The sequence below is a fragment of the Peromyscus leucopus genome, chromosome 4 (assembly GCF_004664715.2).
Source record: "Peromyscus leucopus breed LL Stock chromosome 4, UCI_PerLeu_2.1, whole genome shotgun sequence".
In the NCBI taxonomy this organism is placed as follows: domain Eukaryota; kingdom Metazoa; phylum Chordata; class Mammalia; order Rodentia; family Cricetidae; genus Peromyscus; species Peromyscus leucopus.
This window is the reverse complement of record NC_051066.1, coordinates 94,192,303-94,209,813: the sequence shown is the minus strand read 5'-3', so window position 1 is coordinate 94,209,813 and position 17,511 is coordinate 94,192,303. Positions and strand designations below refer to the sequence as shown.

At 55.4% G+C, this 17,511-nt stretch overlaps 1 protein-coding gene across 1 annotated transcript; it reads left to right on the top strand.

Annotated features, from left to right (window-relative positions):
• Nucleotides 1-7,272: 7,272 nt before the first annotated feature.
• Ccdc9b (coiled-coil domain containing 9B) lies at nt 7,273-14,378 on the top strand. The gene is made up of 11 exons (XM_037205111.1): nt 7,273-7,431; nt 9,132-9,245; nt 9,707-9,814; nt 10,401-10,553; nt 10,638-10,736; nt 11,359-11,558; nt 11,821-11,873; nt 12,444-12,497; nt 12,580-12,670; nt 13,195-13,234; nt 13,318-14,378. Exons 1-11 carry the CDS (start codon nt 7,417-7,419, stop codon nt 13,858-13,860), a joined length of 1,470 nt encoding a protein of 489 aa, XP_037061006.1. The 5' UTR covers nt 7,273-7,416; the 3' UTR covers nt 13,861-14,378.
• The last annotated feature ends 3,133 nt before the right edge of the window (nt 14,379-17,511 follow it).

Sequence of the window (17,511 nt, the reverse complement as noted above, 5' to 3'; positions counted from 1 at the left end):
AAAACCTCCAGCCTGCTTTGGAAACGTCTATGCAGAGGACTTTGGTTTATAAGTAGGCGGGCAGCTTCGACTCTGCTCTGTGTACAATCATTGCCATTCTGAGGAGAGTGAGCCAGGGCAGAGGCAGCCGACAGGCAGGGCCCCAGAAGAGGTTGGCAAAGGTGTGGTGCCTACGAAGCGCCCACATTGCAGGCCATGCTGAGCAGATGGTACTTCCTATGCCCACCACCCCCTGTGTTGGCCAGCCTTCCTCTTCCAGGAATCTTCCTGTTCTCTTTAAGGGACGCTCATACTACATCTACTGCACTGGCAGCCTCGGGCAGGAGGCTGAAGAGAGCGCTCCTGTGTCCTCACAGACCTCCCCAGGAAGGGGGTGGGAGCAGTGCTCTGCTCCGGCTCCAGCTTTGGGGCCCCGGTTCCTGCTTTCTCTGGGGTCAAGCTTTGCGCCCCTGGCCTAGGGCAGGGCAGGCCAAAGTAGAGGTGCTGACAGCTGGCAAAGAGGAGCTAGACTTTGTCTTGATGGGATAGATGGAGCAGGTGAGGCATTGTGGGTAGCCTGGGGGCCAGAGACCTTCAGGAGACAAGGAGGCTGCCAGAGCAGTGGTGGGCACACTGGCGCACCCACAGCAGAGCGTCTGCTGTGTCTTGCCCTCCACAACCCCAGCAGAGCCCCGGTCACACATGTAGTCTCTCTATCCCTCGGGGAGTACATGGCCTCCAAATGCTTGGTTTAAGGCTGGGTTGACAGAGGACAACTTCCTGCCAGAAATCCCTGAAGAGGTGACCTGGTAGAAGGTGAGGGGGACATGTCTATGGTGAGAAGCTGGAACTAGGATCAGCATCAGGAAAAAGAGATGTTAGGGAGTCTCCTGGGTGGGGGGGAGCACATGGGGTCTTTGGGCTGATGGGGACATACAGTAGTCTCCCAAAGCAGGACACTAACCCTCTCTATGACCTTCCAATATTTGTCAGGAGAGCTAGCCAGCCACTCTGCTCCCTGGCCTGCCCAGCAGGCTAAAGGGAGGGTAGACATCTGTCCAGATGCCTTGGTTTGGTGGCGGTGCCCACAAAGGTGACCCACCCTGGATATGGGCTGGAGAAAGCGCTGAAGGGCTGTTGGCCTCCGTGACTCAGGAAGTGCCAGAGGGGAGGGAGAAGGCCTCACCCACAGAGACATTTAGTCGGGTCACTGACCTGATCTCCACAGAGATGCCAATAGCACCAGCCCAGGCTCATTCACAGATTTCAAAACTTGAGGAGACCAAATGACGTCACAGGTGTGGGACTCAGCGAGCGAGCGTAAGCTGTGGGGTGCAGCGTGTTGCTGTAGAGAGTGTAAGCATCCCTGACTGTTTGGCTCTCTCACCCCATCGCCCCTCCCCTTACTTCACACACCATCACCTCTGGCTTTTGCACCCACCCTTCAGAACGTTGCGTTGCCCGGTTGCTCCTGAGGGACACCTTGACGCCCCCATCTCCTTTGATGGAACATTCAGGAGGATGAACGTATATTCCTAGCAGAGGACTCTGTACTAAAACAGCGACAGATACGGGCAAACAGAGACAACTTAGTCACCCTGTCCCTCCCTCCACCCTTCCGGCTGCCAACTTTTTCTTAGCAGCTAGCCTGGTGACCACGGGATCCTAAGCCTGACCTTGGGACGTGCGTTTTTTTCACCTGGTTGTGCTCTGTTGCCTGTAAGCCTCAAGTCCAGTGAAGGCTTCTTACCATGCTGCCCAGTCCCTAGCCCCACAGTGCCTGGCCAAATCCTACCCACACTTCAGCCTGCTCATGGGCTTCCGTTCCTGTCACCCTTCAAAACTGTGCCAGACCCCTCTGTTCCCACCAGGTGTGGCCTCGCCCACACCCCAGCCTGAGGTGGTGAGCTTCAAGGTTGGTAGAACCTGTGTAGCCCAAGATGGTCTTCCAGCTTATCTCTGGACCTCTGCCTTTTGCTCCAGGCCCACATGAGGAAAGCACTATGGACCACAGGCTAGCTCTTTCTGACTCCTGCTTTCATGAGGACTCCTGGCTTGAGACTTCCCAACTGTCCTGGCTGGCTCTGTGTCCACGGTGGCTATTGGTTCCCCAAAGACTTTCCCACTCACTTCATCCCCCTGCCAGGCCTAGGCACCACTCTCTGGTGTCTGGACACTGCCTGGAGATGCCCATCACTCAACTGACCCATCTGAGACTTTCTGGCTTCAGTTTCCTAGACTGTCATGTGGCCTCACCAGCCCTGCCGTGGAACCTTCGATGAGTTCCCTGACTTCTTCACCTCTCAGGCCACCCTCTAGTGACCTCGCTAGTCTGGCTGCTAATTTGACATCCTCCTCTTGTTAGTAAAGGCCACCATCCACATACCTTTAATCCAAGCACTGGGGAGGCAGAGGCAGGCGGATCTCTGAGTTTGAGGCCAGCCTGGACTACAGACAGAGCCAGTTCCAGAATGGACACACACACACACACACACAGAGAGAGAGAGAGAGAGAGAGAGAGAGAGAGAGAGAGAGAGAGAGAGAGAGAGAGAGAAAGAGAGAGAGAGAGAGAGAGTAAAAGACATCCGTGTTTCTCTGCCTCTTCCCACATGGTGTTAGCATTCAGGCGTCTGTACTGGCCTGTCCTCACGTCCTGACAGGATAGATAGACCTCAGCTGCAGCAGCCACTAAGAGAACCCGCTGTGCGCCATTGGCTATGTTTCCTTATAAAAGGCGGGCCTTGCCCACCTCCTGTCTCTTTCTCTTCCTTTGCCCTCATCCCCAGGGACCTGCTTCTGCCCCCTTCTCTGCCCCTCCTCTCCCCTCCCCTTGGTAAACCTCCCACGTGGGCCCTGTTGCATGATGTGACTCCAAAAACACAATTTTGGGTGCCGTGACATTTGACAGGCTCTCCTGGCTGTTTCTCCACCCTCTGGTGCTCTGAGGCACGCCGGGACCCTGGAACCTTCAACCTTGTCAGTTTCCCGACTAAAGGATTGCTGGGCCCCGTCCTCAACACCGGCATGATTGGTAAGCCCCCACCCCACCCCCACTCCCCACCTCCACCTCTGGCCATTTCCCGCGAGTGAAGCTTTGTTTCTCAAGCACAGTCCTCGCCTTCTGGCTTTTCTCGAAGTCCTGGTACCAGGTGACTGTCTCACTCGGGCTCTTAGCCCATTGGCCCCTGCTTTTTTGGATGACGATCCACTGAGCAGCCTGTGCCTCCTCATCGGTCCTGGCTGAACTTCTGGGACATTACAGATTCCAGCCCTTGGATCTTCTCTACCTCAGTCATGGAAAATGCACCTACCCCCATACCTACCTACCACCAGACTTACGGGCTGAACTTACCTGCCTCTGCCCCAGGACCCCTCAGATATCAATTCAAATGGCCGCTTACCGGCAGCCCCCATCCCAGTATTTCACGGGACCTTTGCAACTTCTGCCAAGATCCAATCGATGGAAGGGGCGCCCTGTTTTCAGGCTTTTTCCAAGCCCTTCTCTCTGTTCTTTCTTCCTGCTCTACTCAGCTCCTGCTAGCTGGGAAGCCTGCTGCTGTGCCTCCTTTATGCTGCATCTCCTGGCCAGCCTCTGCCAAAGCAGTTACGTCACCACCTATCTCCGGGTCCTTTTCCACGGCGTGTGCACCCTTAAAAGTGCTCATCCTCTTATCTCTTGCTCTTACTCCTCCCTTGTCTCTATTGCCCTCTCTGTCTCTTCTTTTCCCTTGCTTCTCTTGCTCTTGCCTGCCTGCCGCTCTCCAGTCCCCACTCCGACACAGTCTTTCACTGGTCCACTCTTCAGCTATCCCCTCCCAAGAAACTCACTGCTGTCTGTGGCATATTTGCTTGGTGGTCTACCTTGGCAGGGCCCGCCAAAGGCACCCGCTTCACGCTAGGACCTTACCCACCTGCTCCTCCTGCAGTGGGTCCGCTCTCTTCCACCTGCACCAAATCGGCTTTCTCATTCACCGACAGCTTTGCCTGCCATTCAGTAACAGCAGTTGAGTCTCTGGTGGGGCCACCCCCTCTGTCCATCCCCCTAGATGGGAGGCTTCATTTCTTGAGCACAGGCCTCTCCTTGCCTTCTGGCTTTTCTCAAAGTCCTGGTACCAGGCACCTGTCTCTCTCTCAGGCTCTTAGCCCTCGGCCCCTATCCGTGTGTGATGATGTACTGAACAGCGTGTGCCCATTTAATCTGATCCTCCCTGGATCCCTGGGATGCCAGAACACTCGGGCCTTTGGATCTTGTTCTCTCTGCCTCCTCCTTGGGAACTGTGTCATACGCTTTCTCCCTCCTGTTGGGATGTCTTTTGGAGACCCACTGACCATTCTTTGGACTAGGCAGCTGGGGAACCGAGAAAGAATTCTCCGCCACGGCCTTTCTTTTTCTTTGCTCCAAGACCTGCTTGTGTCTGTCTGCTCTCCCTGTCTAAAGGTTCTGTCTGTCTGCTGCAACGTGCGAGTCAGAGATGGAGAAGCCAGCTTCGTCTGGCACAGCACACACCGGTTCTCCCTTTCTGTTCACTCAACTCCTGTTTAATTCTGTGGATGGGCATGTAACTATTAACAGCAACCATGTGGCTCTCCTCTATCTTGGCTGGTGACCTCATCACTTCTTGTGAGAAACTTTAGGTGACTGTCCAGGCTGCCAGTTGTCTCTGTCTATCTTGCAAAATTTTGGAAATTGCTTGCTTACATTTGACGGGGTTGAAGACTAACAGTTACAGTTACAATCTTCTCATATCTTAGCTAGAACATATTAAATACTAGATTCAGACTCTTTAGGATAGGACAGACAGCTATTGGAGTGATCTCTGTAACATGCCATTTAACTACGTTCTGGACATCTGGATTTTAGCATGTGTCTCTTGTTTGATGTTGTTCTTGCTGGTTGTATTTCTATTTTTGTTTAGGTTATTACCTTTCCCCTCTCCTGGACATTACTTGATAATCATTTCTATTGTATGTAGTTTTGTATTAGGTTAGAACTTTCTTATTTAGACAAAAGGGGGAGATGTAGTGGGTGGTTGTTCTATGACCTTGAAGCACCACCCCTAGAGATGTAGCAGGTAACTGCTCTACCTGCCTATGACCTTGAAGTACATGCCCCTGGGGCATGGCCTCTTGTCAGCCTTTAAGACCTAAGACGCAAGTAGGCACGCTCTCTCTTCGCTCCCTCATAGTTTGGATGAGGGACTGAGACAGGCAGCCGGAACTGCGTTCCAGAACCTGCGACAATTCTGTTCTGTACAATGAGTTTTTATCCCCTAATAAATTCTTTTGCCCTTTAAGCAGACTCTGTGGATTTCTTTCTATACCATGAAGTTACCTGAGGCAAGAAGAAAGCTGTTTGAACCTTACACTGGGCCACAGTGGCCCAGAGTAAATACCTAGCAACTCAGGATGTTGCTAGGTTATTTAAATGTTATGATCATATGACTCACTGAGGGTTAGCCATCTCATTTTATAGAAGTGGAGAGATAAGGGACCCTGTCTGTTAAGGAGGGAGGAGACCGGAATCCACCTCTTCCTAGACCAAGGGTGAGGAGTAGGGCAAGGGCCCAAGTACTCTACTTGATCAACCAGCGGTCCACAGGGGCAGCCACTCAAAGTGGGGAGGAGGCCTGAGCATAGTCCCTGCTTGGTGGATTTCTTAGGCCTTGGCTTCTGGGCAGATCTCCCTGTTTCTCCCAGACAGAAACTTGGACTCAGAGCCATCTTGTTCTTGAAGCTGGCCTCAGCTGTATTTTTCCAGATGCCACCAATACGGTTCACATGACGTAGGCCCTGAAGGTGTGGCTGCCATCTGAGTCGACAGGTGGCCTGGAGAGGTGGGGAGCCACCAGAGAAGCGCAATGATTCAGCCCAAGCAAGGTCACCCCACCCAAGTCTAGTACAGAGAGAAGTCTCAATCAGTCTAGCTTTGGTGGGGCAACTGTGAAAAGAGGCACGGAGGCCTGCCTGGGACAGCAAAGCCACCACCCCGGCTTCGTGTGTTGTCTGCAGCACAAACAGGTGTGACATCCCAAGACGCAAAACCTCTCTGGACCCGTTTCCTCCTCAATAAAATAAAGCTTCGACCACAGGGTAGTCTGTCTAGTCTGTAGAAGCTGGAAAGTGAGGTTGAGCTAGACTTAGGAGATCGAGAGACAGTGTGTGGGGGGAACCCCTCCCCCACCCATAACCAAGCTTTTGGAATGCTTCTGCCCCCTAGTGGTGACTCACAGTAAGAAGACCTCGGTTTGGGAATACCGGACTGGAAATCCTCCTGCCTGGAAACCCAGCTTCCTGTGTCCTCCACCCCAGGACCTTTGCCACTCAAGGGCCCTCTTCAGCTCGTGTGCGTTCTGAATGGACCGCAAGGCAATCACAGCCTGTGCACAGGGCGCCCACAGTTCACATAGTGTAGTGCCTGCTGTTTCCACCCTCATCCTGCAGCATGGGGGCACCCGGTCAGGCCCTGGGGAATACCACTCCCTGCTCGCAGCCTCGGTCCACGGTGGTTTGTGGAGAAAGAGGTAGAAGAAGGTGGGGGCTGCTCCGGAGCATGACAAGCTGTGGGGAGTGACACTTGGAAATAAGGCGTGGCCAGCAACTGTGGATTTGGTCTCGACTATAGGTGTGTGTTCAGGGTACCTGGTCCTTCAGCCTCATGGCTGGAAAATTTTGCTTCTCTGTTCAGGATATCTTCCTGCAGCGCTTCCAGAGAGTGGGGTCATCCTCTCTTCAGGGTGGCCAGATGGCTACCTGTGCCTCCTGATCCTCCACCCTGACCCTGGCCAGGAGTAGGAGCTGAGAGAAACAAAGACCTCGTCTTATCTCTGTAGTCCATCCACATCCCTTTCCCTAAACCTGGTCAAGGGGCTAAAATGACAGAGAGGGTGGACAGTGTTCGGTCTCTTCCCTTCTAGTGCTGGGCTCTGGGGACTTCCTGGCTGACTGAAGCATCCCAGAGGCAGGTAGAGCGGGAAGCTTGTGACTTCTGGGGACCTGTGGGGTAGGGCTGAACTCAGCAGTATTTGTGGGGCAGGATGCAGAGAAGGTGGGCGAAACATGCTCATGTGCAGTGCGTGCATGTGCGTGTGTGTGTGCGTGTGTGTGCGCGCGTGTGTGTGTGTGTGTGTGTGTGTGTGTCTGTGTGTGTGTGTGTGTGTGTAGGCAAGGGGGGAGGGACAGACAGACAGACACACACACACAAAGAGAGTGAGAGAGAGAGAGAGAGAGAGAGAGAGAGAGAGAGAGCTCTAGGCTGCGTCACTGTTCCTGGGAAAGCACACAGTCTGACTCAGTAGGAACATCCGGCAGGAAGGGAGGAGGGTACACTGTGGCATTTGCAAGCAGGATGGGAACTCTGGAGCTGCAGAGACGGGGTGTGGGGCCAGGGGTGAAAGCCTGGACAGCAAAGGGGCCGAGGATGGTGGCCAGAGAACACAGATGGGGTCGTCTGTGGTGAGGAAAGAGCGGAAACCTGCTCAGTCGGGCACGTAGGGAATGCCAGAACTTGTGACCCTCATTTCAAGGCCTGGAACTCAGGACCTCATAAGTACTGAAGCTGACCTAGGCACCCCTGGGCTGAGAGACTGGCTGTGTGAAGACTGCTGGGGAAGGGCCTGTGTCCTTTCTTGGGATCAGAGGGTCTGGAAAGGTCATCCCTGGAGTGCAAGGGCCCTGTGAGAGGATCCCAAGGGAAGGAGGCTGTTGACTGCTGAGTGGAAAGGTTCAGGACCTCAGAGAAAGGGCCACCTCAGCATAGTGAAGGGGCTGGAGACCTAGTGTCCTACCTCAGGGAACAGTCGGTGGGGAGAGGCACTTGAGGTCTGTGGTAGAGTGATGGTCCGGGGAGGAGGGTTCCTCGCTCTTACCTGATGACGTAACGCCAACCGGACAGCCAGCAGGGAAGCAGAGGACCGCCTGAGGTGGGGCCTCGGGAGGTGGGGCCGGCATCCCTTGACTTTTTCTACTACTGGGAAGGATGGAGGCCTACGCTGTCCACCCATTCTGTTTGCAGACAAATACAGGCCGGGGTCTTACTGGGCCTCAGGACCACAGGGGAGGGTGGGCCCTGGGTGCCTAGGCCTCCTGTGTGGGGTCATCGAGGCAGGGAGAGGTGTCAGACAAGACCAGCTGGCTGCGGGTGCTCTGGTCCTCGCCCTCAGAGTGGAAGGGTGGGGGTGGCGGCCAGGCATTCCTGGCTGGCAGCCCAGAGCGCTCTCTTTTGTAATCACAACATGATCTCTTGTGCTGAGCAGAGAAGCTGAAGCCGGCGGGGAGAGGCCGACAGGCCCGGCTCTGGTGGCTCCAGCTTCCCTCCAGCTCTGGCTCCGAGGAGCTGCTTCGGAATTCTCTCAGGGCCTGCTATTTACATGCATTTGGCTGTGAGTGGCCCCTCGTCTTGAGGAGAGGGCTTTCTAGAGGATGGGAGGGGGCTGGACAGCCACATTCTGGGGACAGCTGGGGACAGCTGGGCCTGGGAGGAAGAAGGGCAGGATGAGGTGGGCTGGGCAAGTCATTGGGCAAAAACACAGACCCTGGAGCCAGGCGGAAAGGGACCTCAGATCTCGATGCAGAGATGTGGTTTGCCCAGAGTAGCTCCCAGCTGGAGCTGCTATGGACCTGCTGCTCTCCTGCCCATTAGCCAGCAGCTCAGACCTGGAGGGCTGGCGGGGCCTGTGGGAGCAGGCTCTCTCCAACAGACTGGGCACAGGCCTAAGGAGTGGGGTCCAGCGCCTGGGAGGCCAGGACCAAGCTGGGGCCTGTGTTTTTGTGTGTGTGTGGTTCTAGGTTTGGGAGGCAAAGAGTCCCCACCTCGACCTCCTGAATCCCCTGGCAGCTTCCCAGTCACGGCAGGTTCTGCTGCCAGAGCCATTTTTAACTCCCACTCCAGACTGTGCTCACAGCAGAGCTCCCCGGGGAGCCCGGGGGAGGGGCAGCCTGCTGCTGCCGGGAGCAAAGGCCCTGGGTACAGAAGCCCTGACCTGAGACCCCCCTGAAGAGGCGGACTGGCAGACAGGCCTCACTGGGACGGGGCTTGGGGGCCTTCTACAGGCCATCTTCCTAAGGAACCCCCTTCACCTTCCGTGCACCTTAATTTGGGGGTACGACCTGTTCCGTGAGTGGGAATGTGAGCTTGGGTTCCTTGTCTCCTGCAGGGACCTCACAGAGCCGAGTCCGCCATGCGCAGGCACGAGGACAAAGATGCTGAGCTGGACCGCAGGATCGTCGCCCTGCGCAAGAAGAACCAGGCCTTGCTGCGCAGGTACCAGGTGAGTAGGCTGCAGCGGCCGAGGGGACTCCTGTCCCTGGGTGCCCTCAAAAGCCTATTTGGGTTTTTTTTTGATGTTGTTTGTTTGTTTTTTGCTTTTCGAGACAGGGTTTCTCTGTGTAGCTTTGCGCCTTTCCTGGATCTCGCTCTGTAGCCCAGGCTGGCCTCGAACTCACAGAGATCCGCCTGCCTCTGCCTCCCAAGTGCTGGGATGAAAGGCGTGCGCCGCCGCCACCCGGCTCAAAAGCCTGTTTGTACAGTGGGTTCTTTCTGAGGGCTCTAGACCATGTCTCCGGGCCTGGCCTAGGGTTTGGGTGCATAGTCTCTCTCAGGGGCATGGTGGGAGTCTTGGGCACTGGTGATGTGGTACCTCTGCCCCCTGGTGTCCCACTGGTGTTTCTCTGTGTAGGCCTGTCAGCGTCTGTGTGTCTGTGGCCTTGCTGACCCCAGGCCCTCCCACAGGAGATCGAGGAAGATCGTCGCCAGGCCGAGCAGGGTGGCATGGCCGTGACCACACCAGCGCTCTTCCAACCCGACGGTCTCACAGTCACCATCAGCCAGGTTCCTGGTGTAAGTCTCACCCTGGAGACAGGCAGAGTTGAGGCCTGGTCCATGCCTGGGGTGTTACGACTACCCTACTTTCTCCTCTTTGCCTTTCTGGGTGCCCCCCAGCAACAGGCCTCCTCAATAACCAAGTATTGCTGTCCTCCCCCAAAGGATTGTAGATGAAAGGTCACCAAACAGAAACCTTTTTACCGTCTCCTCTAGTCCGGTGACTCTGTACATATGCCCTAAAGCACGGCCTTCCCCTAACCCCAGGCCCTGAGGCGAAACCCTGCAGGAAGCAGAGGACAGAGAAGTCTGTTGAAAGCGAAAGAAACTGTGTCTTAGACGCTGTATTGTCTGCCTGCTCTGGATTTCTCAACCCAGAGATGACAAGCCCTTGTGGCATCTTGGGCCCCTGGGTTGGCTCTGAGCTCTGAATAACTAATGCCATTGGCATGTGGACTCCTGAAGGGCCAAGCTTCTCCAAGGGCATTCCAGAGAGGGTGAGGGCCAGAACCCAAACCTAGGAACCCCCCTGCCCAGCACCCAGCACCTGGTCCTGCCCAGGACTACCCATGCGGCCTGAGCACACAGGCATCTCACTCCGCAGGAGAAGAGGGTGGTCAGTAGAAACTGGGTCAGGGTGCCCCCTTCCCCTGGGATGACTGGCGCCCTGACAGATGAGGATGCTGCAGACTCGACGGGCGTTTTCTGCATGGGGGACCGGGTGGAACTAGCTGTGACCATGGAGAACAAAGCCAAGGTGAGCAGGTGGAGCATCTGGACCCCAGGTGGGCATTCTCATCTCCCTTGGCTCAGCCATGATGCTCATCTATACCCTCTTCAGGCCAAGCGGATCGTAAGTGAAAAACCCACCACCCCAGCAAGGAACCCAAGGGCCAAGGGGACATCTGGAGGAGGCCGGGGCCAGAGTTCTCCCCTGCAGGTGAGATCCAGCAGGGAAGGCACATCTTAGAGAAGGGGTAGGGACACAAATCGGCAAGTCCTATCTGGAGGAGGCAGAGAAACGATGTCAGCTATGTCCCTCGCCTGGCAGAACCTGGCCTAGGCACCACCTTCGAGAATTCTCACCCTCTTTCCCTTCTCTGGCTTCTATCCACTTTGGGTGCACCTTGCCGTGAGAAATGGTTTAAGTCCGAGATGACGATCCAGCCATGACTCAACCCCAGAGGTGTCAGAGGGATGGGTAGGCGACTGGCTATGTGCCAGCTGTGACCTCTAGGGGGCAGCAGCCCCTTGTAGTTGCTCTTGATCTTGCTCCCAGCCTCTGGGTGTCCCTCCCGTCTAGGGCCAGTCCACCCACACGGACAGCTAAGAAAGGTGATACCTCCCTTTACAGACGAGGAAGTGGTGCACAGAGAGGTTCAGTTACTGCCCCCACACTGGCAGCTAACAAGTGTTTGGACGCAAACAGTCCATAGCAAGCCCAGCACGCTGGAGATGAGACAGGACCTAATTATACAGGGGGATGCCGAGACCTTGAGGGAGCGCCACTGGAGTCCCCTCCCTACTTCTCACCCACAAGCCCGAGTGTCTTTCCCTTGCAGGGTGTTCCGGAGCCCCAGAGTCCAGGCGTGGCCCCAGGCCCGCCTCCCCAGCAGCCCGTGGGACTGCCCGCAGAGGCCAGGGAAGACTACAGGCAGTGGAAACAGGAGCGAGAGCAGATCGACCTGGCCCGCCTTGCCCGGCACAGAAATGCACAGGGTGACTGGAGCCGCCCGTGGGACCTGGACAAAGCCAAGCCCATGTGGGTGGCATGGCTGAGCAGCTTGCTGAGCCATTTTGATTGTGGGACCCCGGGGAGGCCTACTATGGGTGCCTTTTGGAGGGAGAGGACCAGCCTCGGACTTCTGGTCAGACCCTGGGCTCAGGGTTCTGTGTGCCCCCTCTTTCTTGGGTTCACCACCTTTATGCCCTGAGCTCTGAGGTTGTCAGGGTAGAGCCTGAGGCAGGCTCTGTCCATACTGTCACCAGTGGACAGACCTAATGCTCTCCTCTGTCTCACACAGGCCACAGGACAGCAGCAAGCTTGGAGACAAGGACTTGGCCATAGGCAGAAAGGGTGAGCCTCGTGTCCTTGTGCCGTGTTTGTTTGTTTGTTGAGACATTCTTAGCCCAGGCTGGCCCAGAACTCATGATCCTCCTGTCTCATCCAGGATCCTGTTCTCCTCTCTTTTCCAAGTCATCAAAGATGAAAGGGAGCATGGAGAAATATCTTCCTTCCTCTCCCACACTATTTGATCTCTCTTGTGTCCTCTGAGCCATGGCTCAGTCTGGATTCAGTGGGAGCTGACCTGGGTCTTTCCAGACACTGGTCCTTGTGGGGGAAAAGTCTGAGTGGTCCTCCCTGGCCTGCTGTGGGAACAGTGCTGTGGACTTTTGGTGCCTTCCTTCCTCATACACAGAACCTGGGGGCTAACAAGCTGGCCATGTCACCTAGCTAGGGAGTGGAAAAACAGTCCAGGACTACGTACAGGCCAGGCTTTGCTGGGGAGGTGGCTTGGGCTTTGGGAGAGGTAGGACTCTTAAAAGAATTCCTCTTGGTAGCTAGCTTCTTGGTACTAGAGAACTGCTGTTTCTGCTTCAGATCCTTTGACACTCCCATCCCCATTTCCTTTGTCTCCCTTTATAGGTCCTAGGACCCACCAGAAGCCACAACTTCCCCCACCATCCATGGATGGAAAACGTGAGTTGGCAGAGGAAAGGAGCAGGATTGCTTCAGCTGGCGAAGGCAGTCACCACGGCCCTCTGGTCTCAATGTCTTGCAGGTCGGGGTGGACAATCTGGAAGACCCTTAGTGACATCCACCATAGTCAGCAAAGCCCAGGGGAAGGAGAGGCTGACTGGCAGGGCCCGAAGGTAACAGGTGGCTGGGGACAAAATCAAGGCAAGCGTATAGGTGTCCTCATTTCCAGGACTGGCCCAGGTCTCCCCAGGGCCTCGGCTTCCTGGCTTCCTGCTGCCTACTATAGGTTAATGAGATACCGAGAAAGGCCCCCAGCATAGGTGGTGGAGGCGAGAGCCGGGCCCCCAGAGACTGGTAATTACAACAGCTCGCTTCCTCTGGGATGTGAGGTGTGCCTTTCCCAGGCAGAGCACGCAGGGACATGCCTAGAGTCCCCATGGATCTCGTGGTGCAACAGGCTGGGTCATAAACAGCAGCTGGGGACCCAGGGTGGATGCTCGGAGGAAATGGCTGGGTTTGAGAAGCAAGGTCAGCCTGGCAAGGGAGCATTCGGGAGCCTCACGGTGGCTCTGGCCTCGCTCTGAAACCACTGGGCTTTAGCTTCTCCCTGGGGTACACGAGCTTCTGGCTATGAGGGGGGTTACTTGAAGCCAGGCAGAGCCTGGCACAGGACCTGCCACTTGCTCTGTTTCTGCAGGTATGACCTGAAGGAAGATGAGAAGCCGCAGAGTCAGGAGGTGGGTACTTAGGTGTAGGCTAGCACTGTCTGGGGACAGGAGCCCCGACTTTACTCGTCAGCTGGGCTATTCTTTTGCTTCAGGGAAGCCAGAGCACCACGAAGACTCCCAGTGCAGAGGAAGGACATGTACAGAAGCAGGGCGAAATGGAACCAGGCAGACAGGAGACCGTGCCTGCCGCCAGTCCGGCTCTGGCCTCCCCAGAGGGGCTAAAAGGGGAGTCAGGAACCTCCACAGCTGGTTTGGCCCTAGGCTCCCCACAAAATTCTGACTTGGCTCCCCTTGACCTCTCTCTGGGAGGAGCTTGCAGCCCCAAGCCTGGAGAAAGCACAGGTGGGCTCAGTCCAAAGTGCGGGGCTCTGGAAAGTCCAGGGCCCCCGCCAAATGGTTCTGAGCAGCGGACCCTGGACTGGGATGCCCACCAGCCTGGGCTGGAAGTCCGCACTTACGCCGAGTCACAGAGAGAAGCAGAGGTCTCAGAACCCAGTGAGGACAGGGCTGGTAAGGCTGGGGCCCAGCAGAGCCTGGCACCGAGAAGCAGGCCCCTGAGAGGAACTGGCCAAAGGACAAGAGGCACAAGTAGGAAAAGCAGGGCAGGCGGTCCTGGCCCTGCAGGAAGATGCTGAGCCAAGCTCGTGGAGTCGGGGAGCCAGGCTACTGAGGGGAGAGCTGAGTCCTGAGTCGTCAGTATGGCAGGAGTCTGGCTGCTGGTGGCTTGTAACTTTTTGGTTGAGAGCAGTGTGGCAAAATTCCGCAGGGACACCACGTGAGGGCCTCTTGTGCACATCTCTCTACACGGGTGGTTTTTACATGTAGGCAAGGCCCCTGGTGTATTTGCCAGGCTGGGATCTCTTGTTCAAGGATGGTATCCCTGGACTGGGCCTACTGCTACCTAGGATAGGCCTTTCCCACAAAGCAAGAGTTGGTAGTACCCCAGAACGTGGGTCTCCTGGCTCCCTGTCATTCCTCATTGCCAGGTCTCCCTCCCCAGGCACAGCCTCCAGGGGCCTCAACTTTAGGCGGTCTCAGAGCTGGTGTGGCCAGCCCGGCCCTTTCTGACACCCATGCCTTTCATCCAGGTGACTCACGGTCCTGGTCTTCCAAGATGGCTAAACCGGGATTTCAATAAATCACCTGAGGCCCAGAGAGAGTGGGTTGAGACCCCCGGCTGACAGGAACAAGGGTGGAGTGGAAGAACAGAATCCCAGGCTTCTTGGGGAAAGGAGGCATCGCCGGGCCTCTTCCCTGACCTGGGCTAGGCTTCTCTTGTCCATGGCCACAGGAGATTGGGAGGGCTCCCCAGCAGGTACTGAGCCTGCCTCTTCTATATCCAGATCAGACATCATGGGCGCCCTGAATGGACCCTCAGCCCAGGGCCATTTCCTGACTTCTCTTCCTTCCGCATTTCCCCTCACCGGGGCTGTGCAGAAGCCAGCACGCAGAGCTAGAGGAATAGCAACCGCAGCGAAGCACAACATCAGGAGGTGTCCTTCTAACTCAGGCTCCATGCAGGCCCCTCCCATGAGGCCCACGTCTGGTGAATTATCCAGACTCTGCGCAAGCTGTGGCTTCCTTTCAATACAACAAACATTTCCTGAGCGTCTTCTCCCAGGGATCCAGCCGGTGGGCGAGGGTGACTCTGCCAGCAGGAGTGGGGGGAAGGAACTCAGTCATCCACAGCTCAAGGCTGAATGGCAAGTGCTGTTCTGTCTGCAGATGCCTGGCAGCCCTGGGGATGATGAGGGTAGGAGCCCGAAGAGAGCCAGCCCCCTGTTGCTGCCCTCTTTTGATGTGGCCTGCGTCCTTTGCTCCCAGGCCCTTATCTGGATGGCACCATGCATCCCCCTCCCCTTTCCTCTCCTTTCCTTACGTGAGGGGAGTCTCACATAACCCTCTGAGACTCCAGGGAAGGCCCACGCCAGCTCCATCTTTCCACGCGAGGCCTGAAACATGGGCTCCTGTCTTGGTCTTCCTTCCTGGCTCTTGGTTCCACCTTTCCCCTCCACTCAAGTGGAGGGAATCCTCAAACAGGTCAGGTTGTGCAGAGAATTCTTCTCATACTTCCGTGTGGCCCGAGGGGCAGGTTGAACCCAGTGGGGCTGGGGAAGGTCTGGAAGTTTGCGTTTCTAGGAAGTCCCAGGTGAGAGAGGCATGGCTGTTCTCCCCCCCCCAACCCCCCGGGCATGAAGAACCCTTTGAGGAGTCGGTCCTGGAGTGGGGTGTGTGAAGGGTTCAGGTTAGAGCGGAGTCTAGACTGTAAGGGCAAGTTGCTGGCTACGCAGGAACTAGGAGAGTGTGCCCCTGCCAATGGAAGAGGCTTCCTGGCTTCAGAGGCTCCTGTGGAAGATTCTTTGGGCAGTGGGTAGTGGAGTCAACTCTACGGTGTATCAAAAGGAAGCTGACCAGGGAGGGATATGACAGGTTGAACTGGGAGGGTCAGCGTGGGGGTCAGCAGAAGACTGAAAAGGCAGAAAAACATTCCTGTACATGTGAGACATGCCTGGGCCCGAATGAAGGATCCAAATTCAATTTTTTTATCCTGCCTTCCAGTCTCAAGTATAGGTCTTCGGAATGTGACCTGGGCCCTGGAGCTCATGACTCCTAAAAGATGGGACTGGAATAGAGTGGGTTCAGGCAGAGCTCTTGAATTCAGATATTGCGAAGAAATGATTGTGATCAAGAATTTGAATTCTTGGCTGGGGGTGTAGGTTGGTAGAGTCCATTCTTAGCATACATGAACCCCTAGGTTCAGTCTCTAGGATCCCCAAGACAGCTAGAGAGGGGGGAGGGAGACAGGGGAGGGTAGAGAGAAAGAGAGGAAGATGGAGGGGGGTGGGAGGGAGGGAGAGAGAAAAAAGATTCACAGTTTGCTTCCCACTGGATGTTGCCAACTCTCCAATGTGCTTCATCAAACAACATAGAGCACGACGTGTTTGCCCACAGGCTGAGGATGTAAAAACCTGGCAGGGTTCTAGCTGGTTCTTACAAAGGGACCTAAGCAGGACAAAGAGCTGGCATGGAGGACTGAGAGGATATGGGGCTTTTCTTCATGGGCAACAACCGTTCAGTAGACCGCTGGGGGAAGCCATCCTGGGGATTGGAGAGAATGGACACCGACACAGGACATCTTCATTACAGAAGCCGGCAGTGCTGGCAATAACATCAAGCTTCTCCTGGGAAAGGGGAGCTCTTCTCCAAGACAAGGGTGACACTCCCAGCTCTCTGTCCAGGGGTGGCCCACCTGCTCCATTACAGAGTCAACTATGGAGCAGGAGAAATCCTACGTCGTCGTCGTTCTCTTTAGGCTACAAAGAGCTGGTTGTGACTCTTCCTGGTCGCTTTATTAAAAGGTCTGACCGAGAGCGTTCTCTTAGGAAGCCCCTTCTTTCCAATGACCTACCAAAGTACGAGTCTTCATTAGACAGAGCTCTGGGGAACCAGATGCAGGGCTGGGAGGAGCCGAGCAAGGAGAGGACCCAGGGGGATCCAGTAGGGAGAGGACATGAATCTTATACAGAAACCTTGAAACAAAGAGGGCAGAAGGACAATGGAGACAGCGCTGTAAGAAAAGTGCGTGTTTTGATCCCAGGCACCATGGTAGAGTAGAACACACCTCGGAGTCACTACATATGAACCCTGGACCTCCCATCCACCTTGGTCAACTTTAACCTCTAAAAGCCTCCGTTTCCTTATCTGCAAAAATGAGGCTTGCAGTACAGCCTTGAAGGGGGTTGCTGAGAAAGCTAGAGCATGCAAAAACCTACCTGCGCTCAGTAGACTCTGGTGAGAGTAGCCTGACACACAGAGAATGTTGAATAAATGAGGTGGACGTTTGATGTGATGTCGATGTGTGCTTGTTTTCTGTCATTTCTTACTTTCCTCTTACTGGGGATCAGTACTCTCTCAGGGAAAGGATGGCAGTTTTTGCTTCACTATTTTCCTCCAGAAGCCCCCCCCCTCCGGAACTTCCTCTGCGTCTCCCGGAATGAAGTTCTGCCACCCAGATGAGCAAATGACTGATTGTCTTATGGCCAACCTCAGCTATTTAAAACAACACATAAGTTTGGAAGATCTGACCGCTAGTTAACTCCAGCCCTGGTTCCTCCCTCAGAAACAAGAATTATAGGAAAAGATAGCACCTGTCCTTATAAACACCAAGAAATGGCAAAATTTTCCATATGGACTGTCTTTTCTGCAGGTGGGGGCTAAACGTGGGGAGGGGTTGTCGAGAGGATAGAGAAAAACAAAGGTCCCACCCTTTCCCACTGGGTCATTTA

Bases quoted from the DNA above. Each gene is read 5' to 3' on its own strand.
- Ccdc9b (XM_037205111.1), top strand. The intron at 9,815-10,400 runs GTAAGTCTCACC...CTCACTCCGCAG, and splicing joins CCATCAGCCAGGTTCCTGGT to GAGAAGAGGGTGGTCAGTAG. The intron at 11,874-12,443 runs GTGAGCCTCGTG...CTCCCTTTATAG, and splicing joins CTTGGCCATAGGCAGAAAGG to GTCCTAGGACCCACCAGAAG.